At 40.8% G+C, this 12,383-nt stretch overlaps 1 protein-coding gene across 2 annotated transcripts; it reads left to right on the plus strand.

The window, feature by feature from the left end:
• Positions 1–74: 74 nt before the first annotated feature.
• On the plus strand, positions 75–12,080 carry ngly1 (N-glycanase 1). Of its 2 annotated transcripts, none has more exons than XM_032580260.1 (12): positions 75–261; positions 1,621–1,735; positions 1,830–2,045; positions 5,791–5,953; positions 6,075–6,294; positions 6,602–6,723; positions 7,023–7,168; positions 9,648–9,758; positions 9,856–10,041; positions 10,682–10,867; positions 11,288–11,465; positions 11,561–12,080. In XM_032580260.1, exons 1-12 carry the CDS (start codon positions 161–163, stop codon positions 11,731–11,733), a joined length of 1,917 nt encoding a protein of 638 aa, XP_032436151.1. In that variant the 5' UTR covers positions 75–160; the 3' UTR covers positions 11,734–12,080. The 2 variants fall into 2 exon arrangements, with proteins under 2 accessions (XP_032436151.1, XP_032436152.1); XM_032580261.1 differs by having other exon boundaries at positions 9,856–10,029.
• The last annotated feature ends 303 nt before the right edge of the window (positions 12,081–12,383 follow it).

Here is a 12,383-nt window from a genome sequence, read left to right on the forward strand (position 1 = left end):
TATAAACACAATTTCCGTGCAATTTTGAAGGTCATGATATTTTGTTAGGCAGCTTGTGGGACACATTCCTCGAGGACCCCAGGCGGAAGCAATTTAGCTCTAATTTGAAAGTAGCAGTAGTCGTTGGCGCTACATCTTCTACCAAAAGCTATAAAACAAAATGTCTCTATCTCCAGCGGTCACAACACTGTGTGACAACTCTGACGAGGTCTTCCTGGATGTGGCCAAGTTGCTGCTTACATATGCGGACAACATTATAAGGTATGTCCAGTAAACGGGTCAGTGGAACGTGTCAAGGTCCATCGGGATTTACTGTATCTTCCTGAAAATTACACACTAACTGCTTTGCTTTCTTTTATCAACTTCACGAGAAAAAAAACTAAAATAAACATTCCGCTTTATGGTCTCTGTACGGTATGCATGCATTTGTGATGGTTTTAATAAGGTGATACAATTTTCTAATTTCAGACCTCGTTGTAGGTTTTTAATCAGGGTAATTTTGGTGTACGTGTCATCATTAGGGATCAGCGTAGAGGTAGAGATAAATTCTGCTTTTTCTTACATGTTCCGAAAACACGCGAAACACAAATAGCAATAATATTATATATCTGCCCGTTTTATGTAAAATATAGTATTATTTATATCTTCACAGTTGTGCAATTTGTAGCACTCCTGGGTTCGAATCCCAGCCTGGGGTTTTCTTGCATGGATTTTGCGTGTTCTTCCTGTGCATGCGTAAATTCTCTCCGGGTACTCCGGCTTCCTACCATGGTCCAAAAACCAAACATGACTGTCAGGTTAATTCTCCATAGGTGTGGTTGTGTGTGTGCATGATTGTTTGTCCCGCTTGTCTATGTGTTGCCCTGCTATAGACTGGCGACCTGTCCAGGGTGACCCCGCCTCTCACGTGTTGACTGCTGGAGAAAGGCATCAGCATCCATCACTACCTCACTAGGAATAAGCGTGTATGATAATGGATGGATGGATTATTAACAGCACTCATTAATTTCAGTGGAACTTGATGGTGTTTGTTGTACAGGTACATCTCCGTTGATCAGCACACCCTCAGCCCAAGGAGGTCTGGACAGTCACAGCTGTGTTTCAGCAAGTTATAGTTCATTGTGGACTTCATCCTGGGGGTTCCTATATGTTTCTTGAACGACCTCATTTATTTCTATTCCGATCTAGAGTATTGTGGCTTTAAATGCCTTGATACCTGAGGGGCTCAGGTAATTCTCTCTTTGAGTCTTCAGAGGTGTTTTCTTGGACCAGAATCATTTCCATCCTACTTTAACTGTCTCCTAAGCTGACTGCTTAAGAAAGTTTAATATCTCATTTTTATAGTTGCATATGTAGCACTGACCCATTTTTACATTTTGAATATCTGTCAGAGAATAAAACCTAGTTGTTTTCAAATTTAAAAGTGATGATCTGTGGACCTCATGGTACTTTCAGCTTCCCACCTATTGATCACTGCAGATTTGTGTCTGGTATTAAAACTCACATAAGCTTCCTTTAAAACATTTGTAATCACTGACTTTTAATTTTAAATATGTAGCAAAATGTTCACTGAAAAGAAATCAAATTCTGCCATATTGTTTTCTATGTCACTGCCAACAGGTGTCCAACTGAGGAAAAGTACAGGTCTATCCGTATCGGCAACCCCACCTTCTCCACCAAGCTGCTGCCTGTCAAAGGAGCTGTGGAATGTCTCTTTGAGATGGGATTTGAGGAGGTAAATGGACAACTATCATTAATGTCACAAATTCTAAAGCTGCTGCTCCTGTTGTGTAACATTGTTACCAGCTGATTTCTCTAACCCTTTCCAGGCTGAAACCCATCTGGTCTTCCCCCAGTCTGCATCAGTGGAGCAGCTGAAGCACATCAGGGACTGTATTGCTGCAGAGCGGGATCTGAGACTGCGTGGGGGGCGTCCTGTCCGACCTGCTTCTCAGCCTGCTGTGGCCTCAGCATCGGCACCGGAGAGCTGCGCTGCTGCTTCCAGCCCACCAGCAGTGCCATCTACCCAACAACCTTCATCCCTGGTAGATACGCTCACTGCTTCTGTGTTGTTTCTAACAGTAAAGCGTGTTCATTCTTCTTTGATTTTCTTTGGGTTCCACTATCAAACTGAAACATTTATTTGTTCTTATTATCATGAACAACTTTTCAATTTCAGAAATACTTTATTGATGCCAAATGAAAATGAAATGTTGTTGCAACTCATATTAATTCTAATACAAATTTAATTCATTTGCATGGTATATTGTTATTGAGAATCCTCTAGAGCAGTGTTTCCCAACCCTGGTTTAGAGGACCAGGGTTGGGAAACACTGCCCAACCCTGGACAGTTTAGGTATTTAGGTATACCTAAATGTTTTAGGTATTTCCTTACTTCAGTCCAGCTGATTTCAATTGATGACTGATTAACAGGTGTTTTTTGAACTGCAGTCAGTTGAATCAGGCACATTAAAGCAGGGAAACCTCTAAAACATGTAGAACAGTGTGCCTTGAGGACCAGGGTTGGGAAACACTGCTCTAGGGCACAGGTGTCAAACTCCAGTCCTCAAGGGCCGGTGTCCAACAACTTTTAGATGTGCCTCTGCTGCACCACACCTGAATAAAATAATTAGGTCATTAGCAAGGCTTTGGAGAACTGATCTACACAAGGAGGAGGTAATTAATCCATTTCATTCCAGTGTTTTGTACCTGTGGCACATCTAAGAACTGCAGGACAGCGGCCCTTGAGGACTGGAGTTTGACACCCTTGCTCTAAGGCCACCATCACAGTTGCCTCTGCAGAGCAATGTGGTTGAAGATTCCTTAGTAACTGTTGCACAGTGAGACGGCCAAGCATTTTAGCAGCAACTTGGAGTTCAAGCAGGGGGATTTTTACATTATATACTGGATTATCAGTGACTACATTCAATTCCACATACTTGTTAACGTCCGTCTGTTAAGTCAATTTAATTAAGTTTTTTTGTATTTCACCAATTCTCTAAATTCAGTGGCTTTATGTCAGTGTTGTGTGATGCAGGCATGGTACTGTGTTGTGATGGAACAGGTCAGCTGGTGCTGCAAACATGCAAGACTGCAAGACATGGTTGATGTAAAAGCATTTTACATCAACCAGTCTATTGATTCATTTATTGATAAATAAAATCAAAAGATTTGGTAATATTATTGTACTGTAAACAGTCTGCTTTTTCACTTATTGCATATTACATCATAATCTTGACAAAGATTTGCTCATTAAACTACTAAATATGCTTAAAGTTTCTATTTCAGCATTATTAAAATGACAGACCATGTTAAAGATGAATTTAAAAGTGTAATAACTGGAGTCTAACATATGGTTATAAAGATGTTATGCAAATTTAAATGTTCTAAAACTGAAATAAATAAATCTGACGCTGTATGCTGCATAATGTGGCAAATGTAGTATCTGGCCTTGCCTCTGAGAACAGAATCGGTGTTAGTAAGGCAGAAGGCAGAGCTGATTGGTTCACATGGGTAGGAACAATGGTCCAATCAGCAGCAGCAGGGAAGGTGAGGCCACAGTGCAACCAGTCAGACTGGAATGGAACAATCTACTCCATTAGACAGGACCTCAGCTGGTAAGTGGATGAAAGCAAAAGCGTTTGACTTTTGAAGGCTGACTTTTGTTTTGACACGATGAACATTGACATACCAGAGAGCTGATTTTGTCAACTGGTACACTGCACTGCACTGCTCTGTCCTCTGGCCCCAGACCAGAGCAACACCGTGAACAGCAGGTAAACTCAAAGCTCCGAGCCACCGCTGCCTTCTTCCTTCTCACTGGGAGAGAAGAAGCAGCAGTAAATCAACACTGCTCAACTTTTTATTAACTTCTACTTTGGGTCCTTTAGCCCTGTCTACTGTATGTCTTAGCCAGTCATGGAAACTGCCATTGTTCCATCTGGCCTGGTGGTACGAAGCTAAGTCTCCAGCTTGAGACTGTGTGGTTTGTAAATTGCAGTCAGGAGCAGAGATTAGTTTGAAAGTTCTGACTGAGGCTACACTAAATAAATGATTTGCAATTACATGCACTGAAATGTATATTCTAAAACCTGAAATGAAAGCAGTTCATGTATAGCTTGGAACTTCTGCTAGCTTGGCATTTCCACCGGGGGTAGTGATAACGATGACAACTGCTCAAATACGAGTTCATCCAGTTAACTCTGAAAGTAAGGGGAAGTAAGTCACTATTAACCCTATATGTTTCCAAGAAACTGCAGTAGGACAAGAGAATTACACAATTTATGGCTGTGAATGAGCAACTCATTACTGTGGTGGAGAATACAGCTGCTGCTGGAACTACAGTACGTTGTCTCTTTGGAATACTGTGTAGTTGACTAATCTGTCTAAACTAGTTCATGTAGTTCATCTCCTCCAAAGTTTATCTGCTCTCACTACTGTTGACTTTGCTTAGGACTTTAGAGGCTTTCATAAATTCTTGATGTTTAAAGGGCATGATCCACCTAAACACAAATTTGTTAAGATAGAAATAATATTTTTAGCTAACATTGACAGTCATTCCAAACCATAATCTCAAATAAGTAAATTTAGTTTTTGAATTTGTGATGGAGTCTTAAAATATTTATGGATTTTAAAAACTGGCAACTTAAAATGAATACAAAGAAACTAGCATTATGGCACTATTTTGCAATCTGTTAAAGTACCATGTATGCTTTTCAGCACCGTTAGTACCTATATTAATTGCTTATTAATGCTGGTGGTCTGCTATGACTGATTGCGACTTGAACACCCCACCTCCCCCATGGAGAGCCCTGCAGAAAAGAGGAAGTTGGGTTCCATGGCAGTCTCTTTGCTTCCTGCATGTTGTTCAGTCCTTCAAAACTGGTGCCCTACCAAGTTGTAGCAGTCAAAGAGTTCAGCTGATATCACTTTCAGTCTACTTAGTTGACTAACTGGTGTTTTTGAAATCGTTGTGTTGGAAATGATTGCCTCTAAAAAGGAAAAAAAAAAACTTCACAATGTCAAAGAGGGTCTAGCAAGCTTTAGAGTGGCAACAGAATCATGGTTTTCTCTGATGAATCCTTCTTGTGATTGTATGGGACTTGTCAAAAATCAGTTACCTGGAAAAGATTATGGGAAAGCAGCCATGAGTTTAGGTACTGATCTAAGGTAGACACTTCTTCCAGCAATCCAGGATCAACCTGCTGAGAATCAGAGGATTTTCCAACAGGATGAAGCGCCGTTTCACACAGCAAAACTGATAATCAAGAGGCTCAGAGATCAGAACATTGAGATCCTGGACCTGTGGTTGGGTTGTCCATTTCAGTCTGAGTCTGCAGTCGGTTCTCCGAATTGAGATGGAGAAACAGATGTTCACTAACCGTGCTAGATCCAAACACTAAGAAGAGATGTATAGGTCATCATCAATCAGGTTTAGTTCTAGTATTTCACACAGAATTACTAGTTATGAAAACCAGTATTGACTTCACTCAAACATTTGATCAGTTTGCTGATCAAAGATGTTGGAAAGTTTATTGTTCATCAGTTTACTGTAGAAATCAGTAAAATGTGTAAAAATACCACCTGTGTGAGGAGTGACTGTACATCAGAGGGGTTGAGAACTCACACAGCGCCTTTTAAGCCAAGCTTTATAGAATCTTGAGTTTACAAATGGTTGGACAAATAAATGGTTCCATTCAGTTATATCGGACATGGCTGAGAGTGCATTCACTTGGACACCAACCTCTGACTTGGAATTTTTTTTAAAAAACTCTTTTTTTTGTCTTTCAGGAGAGCAGCATGAGTTTCTTTGTGACTCTTCAGTCCAACTTCCAACATGTGATGCAGTATGAAAACCCCGAGCTGCAGCTGAAAGCCAGAAGCATCATCCCTCATCACCAGTTGTCCTCCTCTGCTCAACACAAGCTGAAGGAGCTGAAGGAGGCTGACCCAGGTGAGATCACCCCTCAGCAACCACACCCACCCCACTCTGTCACACCTGTGCTTTTGCCTACCCTGCTCACCTCTCAAAATAGAGAATCAGAGGAAAGTCATTTTGCTGTCTTTATGTGTAGAATGTAAGCTGGGAATAGAAGACTGCTTGGTGCTGGAGCTGCTCCAGTGGTTCAAGTGCGACTTCTTCTCCTGGGTGGACTGCTTGCCCTGCAGCCAGTGTGGGGGCCCCACCAAACACGGTCCGGCCCTTGGGCCCACGGCGGAGGAACTACGCTGGGGAGCTCAGCGAGTGGAGAACCACTACTGTCAGAGCTGCCAGCTCTCTACCAGATTCCCTAGGTGTGTGTGCATGCGTGGGGGTGTGTGCATGTGTGTGAGAGAGAGAGGCAGAGACATTTTTAATACAAGTTCTGTGGAAAGGACTGGCATTGAAACTAGAATTTAGTTTGAGATATGATATAGCTGTGTAAATAAGTAGTCAGAGATGCACAATTTATTAATAGCATTTTTTAAATTATTGATGTTTTTAACACTATATATCACATCAATAATTCTTTGAATCAACAGTACAACCTTTTCTGTTAACAAGCTTGATTCCATTTTTTAATGAGCATTTGTGGGTTTTGTCTCTTCCGGTCAACATTAGGTATAATCACCCTGAAAAGCTTTTAGAAACCAGGAGGGGGCGCTGTGGAGAGTGGGCCAACTGTTTTACTTTGTGCTGCAGAGCCATGGGCCTTGAGGCCAGGTACATCTGGGACAGTACAGGTATGTCCATGTTCCATAGTACATCAGTAACCTCTCATTTAGTATTCTGTTGAGTGTCACCTGCTAAATGTATTTTCTCATTGTTTTTACTGCATTCCTACCAGAAAACAGTTTGTTTTTTTTTTACTGTACAGAACTTTCAGTTTCAGTTTGACTGTTCTCTGGACTGCATCACTCATAAGTTATTATATCCCTGTATATTATAGCTTCCTGCAATTTATTTCTTTTGGTCTGGAACCAAAGCTTGATCCTGCTTGCAGTACTGAAGTGAATACAAAGCAGCGTTTGTCTTGTTGCAGACCACGTGTGGACAGAGATTTACTCAGTGTCTCAGCATCGCTGGCTGCACTGCGACTCGTGTGAGAACGTCTGTGATAAGCCGCTGCTGTACGAGATCGGCTGGGGAAAGGAACTGGCTTACATCCTGGCTTTCTCCAAGGACCAGGTCAGAGCAGCGCTTGGTCAGCAGCTGCTGCCACTATCAGTATTGATAAAGCTAGCTGGCAAGACATAAGCCCCACCTTCTGTTGCCAGATCTAAAGCTAACAAACTGTTATTAAAGGAAAAACACAAACAAAAAGGGTAAAATTATTTTCCATTTGTGGATGTCTGCTTTAAAAATGAGTGTAAAAGTCCATATTGAAAGCTTTCTGTTGAGGTGCATTTGATGCATCCTTTCTGGTCTGGAAATCCCTGAAGATGAGGAGTTGTAAAGTGTTGCCAAGTATGGCAATGCTCGAGTTGCTGCTCTTCCTCTCCAGGACTTGTTGCCTAAGCAACCCCAACCTTTTATAGTGGATGTAGAGCAGGGGTGCCCAAAGTCGGTCCTCGAGGGCCGGCATCCTGCACGTTTTAGTTCTCTCCCTGGTGGTACCAACAACCTTCTCAGCAGGTCAATGTTCTTCTTAGGCCTTCTAATGAGCCATCATTGGATCCAGGTGTGTTAAACCAGGGAGAGAACTAAAACATGCAGGATGCCGGCCCTCAGGGACCCACTTTGGGCACCCCTGACGTAGAGTTTAGATATTTGGCCCGAGCTCAGGCCAGAATTATTTGCTTGATGCTCAGGGCGGGCTCTGGCTTCTGTCGCTCATTTAATAAGCCTGCAATACGTCCAGCGCAGAAAAAGCCAAACCAAAATGCATGATGTAAAGATGTGTTAATCTGCTTATTATACTATATGAGTAGATAGTTTAATCAGTTAAGGAAATAAAGAAAGTAAGTAGGGTGCAGAAGTTAATCGGACTGTAACAAGCACAGCACACTGCATGCACCTCCACCAGCAGCTGCAGAGATGGAATCTTTTCAATCACACAACCCAGTCACTTGTTGTATTATCGGTTACGAGTGACAAGATGGAGCTGGAGGATGTTCAATAAAAGCTAAACACTGTAAAAGTTACACTGCTTGCTTGGTGGATTGAAAAAGAAATGAGTAAAATCTTAATTAAAATAATATGTTGAGTTTACTTGGGGCTCAGGCCTATAATGAATGTTGATCAGTTAGGTTGGATCAGGCTTGGCCACAGTGTATAAGGACTCTGGCTTGGGCAGGTTGGACTTTTTTAAGCTCGATATGATCTCTAGATGGATATTTCAGGAAAATAAGAACGTGTGAATATTTTACTAGTATTAATCTGTGTTGCAATTCCAAACAAAGCACATTTTTGTCTGTATGATTGCTAAGGTTCTTTGATAAATTGGCTCTGATGTCCTTAACTTTGGGAGATTTGCAATCAGGTAATACTAACATAAGAAACTGATCTTATTCACTGGTCTTATCTATGTCCACTAATGTCTGGAAATCAGCCACTGTCCCTTTCTGCTCTGCCCTGAGAGAGGGCTCACTGACAGACACCAGCTCATGTCTGTTAATAGTCACCACACTGATGCCAACTTTGTAATGTTGTTCTATTTAGTGACTTTTCAGACAAAAAAGTATCAATCAGAATGGGAATAGGCAGGTCAGGCTACTAAAAGATTAATTGTTTATGGGTTTTGTGGTGTTTCATTATGGTGTAATGATTAAACATAAAATATCTATAAAAAGTAAGTGGAAATGTTTGTATTTGTTAAAAGGTATTTTATCTAAACAGGTGGAGATAGGTGAATTGAGATCTCCCTGTGAATTAAAGGTGGTTTGGTCCGTCACAGCTGGGACTATTTAAGGCTGCAGTTTCACCTGTGAAATTCTTGTTGATGCTGTGTGAAGAATAAACCACTGCTGTTTCCACCCCACTCTGCCTCAGCTTTTCATCCTCACTGTAAAATCCAGCCGCAAAAGGCCGCCTTGTTACAATTAGAAGTATAGTTAATGGCAGCAATCACTGTGAAACAGGGTTTTACTATTATTACAAAACAAAATGGTTGCAGAGTTAAAATTTAAACTTTCTTCAGCATCTCTCTTCATCAATCAGTGTGTTTGGTATGGTTGGGTTTTCTGAACAACAGCATAAAAAAGGCTGAAACATGACTTCCACACAGTTTCTCTGAGTTATGCTTTTCAGTTTCCGTCTGACTGGTGACCAATCAGGGGCGAGCCAACTGGAAACGGTCTGACTCTAGTGTCTAGCTGATTTTCCAGTGCATCTCTATCTCAGCCCGTTTCCATTTGCATCAGGGATTGCTGATATTCAAACTACCATGGTGCTGTTTTAAATTGCAGTAATTACACATAAGAATCTGCTTTTTACAAAACCACAGACATGTTTGGTTATGTGACAAAATGTTTCAAGTATTTCAGGGGTATTTAAGTTGATCATCTTGTCAACTGTTCATGGTCCAGTTTGGGGGTTTTCCTCATTGCGGAGAATTCAATGTTTTATGGTTCAGCATTAGTTCTAAGATAGAGATTAAATTCTTTTCACTTCATAATGGTTAAAACAAAGAGCACGCTCACGTTTTGTGTGTTTTTTACTTCTTCAGGTGGTTGATGTGACATGGAGATATTCCTGCAAACATGCAGAGGTTTTGTCGAGGAGAACCAGGGTGCAGGAGGCTTGGCTGCTACACACCATAAATGGCCTCAATGCTGCTGTGAGTTCCAGCGGTTTCTAACCTGCTTTTCAGAATGATTTGATGTGGTGGCAGTGGTAAAAACTTAAAACCTTGTATTTGTTCTCTAACAATGAAGAGACAGCAGTCCCTGAGTCCTGACAGGAAGAGGGAACTGACAGAGAGACTGCTTGTTGAGCTAGTGGAGTTCATTTCGCCAAAGACACCCAAACCGGGAGAACTGGGAGGCCGCAGCTCTGGGTCTTTGGCCTGGAGAATAGCGCGTGGGGAAACCAGAGCAGCTGATAAAAAGGTATCCACACAGGTAGAGTAATTCACTGAGACGAGGCCGATACACTTGAACAAGATGATGAGTGTGTTAGATCAAAGCAGATTGTTTCTGCAGGCTGGGGCAAGAGCTTAAAGACCACCTTTACTCCATCAGTTTTTATTGTTGCAGTTTGCTAAATATTCTAAATTCATTTAGAGATTTTCTAGTCCCACATAGCAGTTTACCTTAGAGCCACATTCATACACAGATTGGAAGGCAATGTGCGGTTATAGTGCCTTACCAAGGGGCACATCGACACGTGGTAAAGGTGGAAGCTGGAAGCAAACCTACATTTTTCCAATTTCAATTCAGCTACTGCTCCCATTGAGCTCGCCCAACTGTTCGCATTGAGTCCTAAATTACGATGAGTGATTACTATGTGACAGAATTCAAATGAATAAATACTGCATTGAGCCCAAAGAAAGATTAAATATTGCAGCGACTCATATTAGTTATAGTACGTCACTTAGAAAGTTGTTGAAAATAAATGTAATTAACAGAATATTACAAAATGATGTGCATGATTGCAGATTTCAGATCCTCACACCATCTGGAACCATTGGTCAATCCTCACACATGGGCAAAAGAGGGTGTCTATTTCTTTTTTATTTAACCATGCATGTGTTTGTTTCAGACTGAAGCTTTTGTGTTCACGCCGACTGATGAAGAAAAGAAGGCCAGGTTGTTTCACTTGCGCTACAGTGCCCCAAAGGACCAGTACTGTCGGGTGTCCAGCTCCTCTGAAATAATCCCAAACTGGGATCAGTGTGTATGGACAAAGGAGTCCGTCTTCAGGAAAGTGGAGAATGATTGGAAGATGGTGTGTTTATTATTCTTGACATAGCAACAAAAAAGATTAAAAAAATAAGTTTATGCTTGCTTTTTAGTAAATGTTTAGTCTTTAAAGATGTGTTTTAAATAATTACAACAAACAATTTTATTGTATTCATTATCGTCTCAATTTCAGACTCCTAAAATGAAATGCATTTTTTATTATGCTACTAGTGGTTAATGTGGGTAAAGATCTCCTTTGATTTTTAATGCAAGACTTTACATTTTTACTTATTTGAAAACTTAATACCTAAGAAAAATAAGATGAAAGTAAGTACACATATATTTAGATTCTGAAAAAGCATTGCTGGTAAACTTATTAGCACTCATCTTCAAGCCTTAAGTTCTAAACAACTTCCAGTATACAGTTTGTGGCTGTAATTGTGGTTGATTGACTTTCTTTCTGTAGGTTTACATCGCACGGACAGAAGGCTCTACTGTTGGAAGAATCAGCTGGAAATTTGACTTCGCTTCAGCTGGGTTGAAGATCCATTCTGTCTCCGTCATGGCCAACAGCAAAACCTTCCAGTCTGGGAAAGTCTCCTGGAGCTTGCAGTCGGGACAGATGACAACCGAGTTTTCTGGCGGTATATCTATGTGCTATGCTTTAAGGGGAACAAAGATATTTTATTATCCGTTTAGTTTTTTGTCTAACCTTTACCTCGTGTTTTTGATCCCTCAGATGGAAGGCTCCAGTCGTTCTCCAGCCTGTCTGCATCTTCAGAGCTGATTGTGGCAGCAGAACTCAGTGGGGGAGACGGGGACACCTCATGGCAGCACTCTCAGCTATTCAGACAGGGCTTGAATGAACAAGAGGCTTCATTTGAAGTTGTCATCCAACTACAAGATGCATAATATTTGTTTTTACTTTAAATGTGACCCTTTTTTCTGACTTTTAATTGTCCATGTCTAGTTTGGAACAAAAAGAATCTGTATACAGTTAACATTGTCAAAGAGAATAGTGCAATATTTAAACAATTGTGTGACCTGATAGTAGATGAATGAATGGATATACCTGTTGCATATTTTTCAATTATTTGGTTTGGGGCATTAACTCATAAACGAGGTACAAATGTAACCAGAAGCCATACAGTTTTGGAATATTTGCTTTCAATGTAAAAATGTATTTACAATTTGAGGCTCAAGGGCAAGCCCATCACAGCTCTGATATTTCCTGTTAGTAATAAAAGTCTTATTTGCAGTGTTTTATAATTATTTACATCACTTCATTCCGGCAGTGTTCTAATTGGAATATGTAGGTATGTTTAATTGCTATAAATTAAAGATAAATTTAAGGTCGTCAGTGCCGATGTAAAATTTAATATCACTGTATTCCTTCAAACTGTTTTACTTCCCCAAAGTCAAAAGTCAGTAGAAGTCGAAACACCGTGTATCATAAGCTCGGCTTTTTGCCGCCATCTTGCGTTGAGAAAAGAGCACCGTTTAACTTAAGCAAAGTGTTCCTATTGGTCAAAATACCGGTGCTTTTGAAAAGCGAGCATGTG

The sequence above is a fragment of the Xiphophorus hellerii genome, chromosome 13 (assembly GCF_003331165.1).
Source record: "Xiphophorus hellerii strain 12219 chromosome 13, Xiphophorus_hellerii-4.1, whole genome shotgun sequence".
In the NCBI taxonomy this organism is placed as follows: Eukaryota; Metazoa; Chordata; class Actinopteri; order Cyprinodontiformes; family Poeciliidae; genus Xiphophorus; species Xiphophorus hellerii.

Bases quoted from the DNA above. Each gene is read 5' to 3' on its own strand.
- ngly1 (XM_032580260.1), top strand. From the start codon at position 161: ATGTCTCTATCTCCAGCGGTCACAACACTGTGTGACAACTCTGACGAG. The intron at 5,954-6,074 runs GTGAGATCACCC...CTTTATGTGTAG, and splicing joins GCTGAAGGAGGCTGACCCAG to AATGTAAGCTGGGAATAGAA. The intron at 10,868-11,287 runs GTGTGTTTATTA...TTCTTTCTGTAG, and splicing joins TGGAGAATGATTGGAAGATG to GTTTACATCGCACGGACAGA.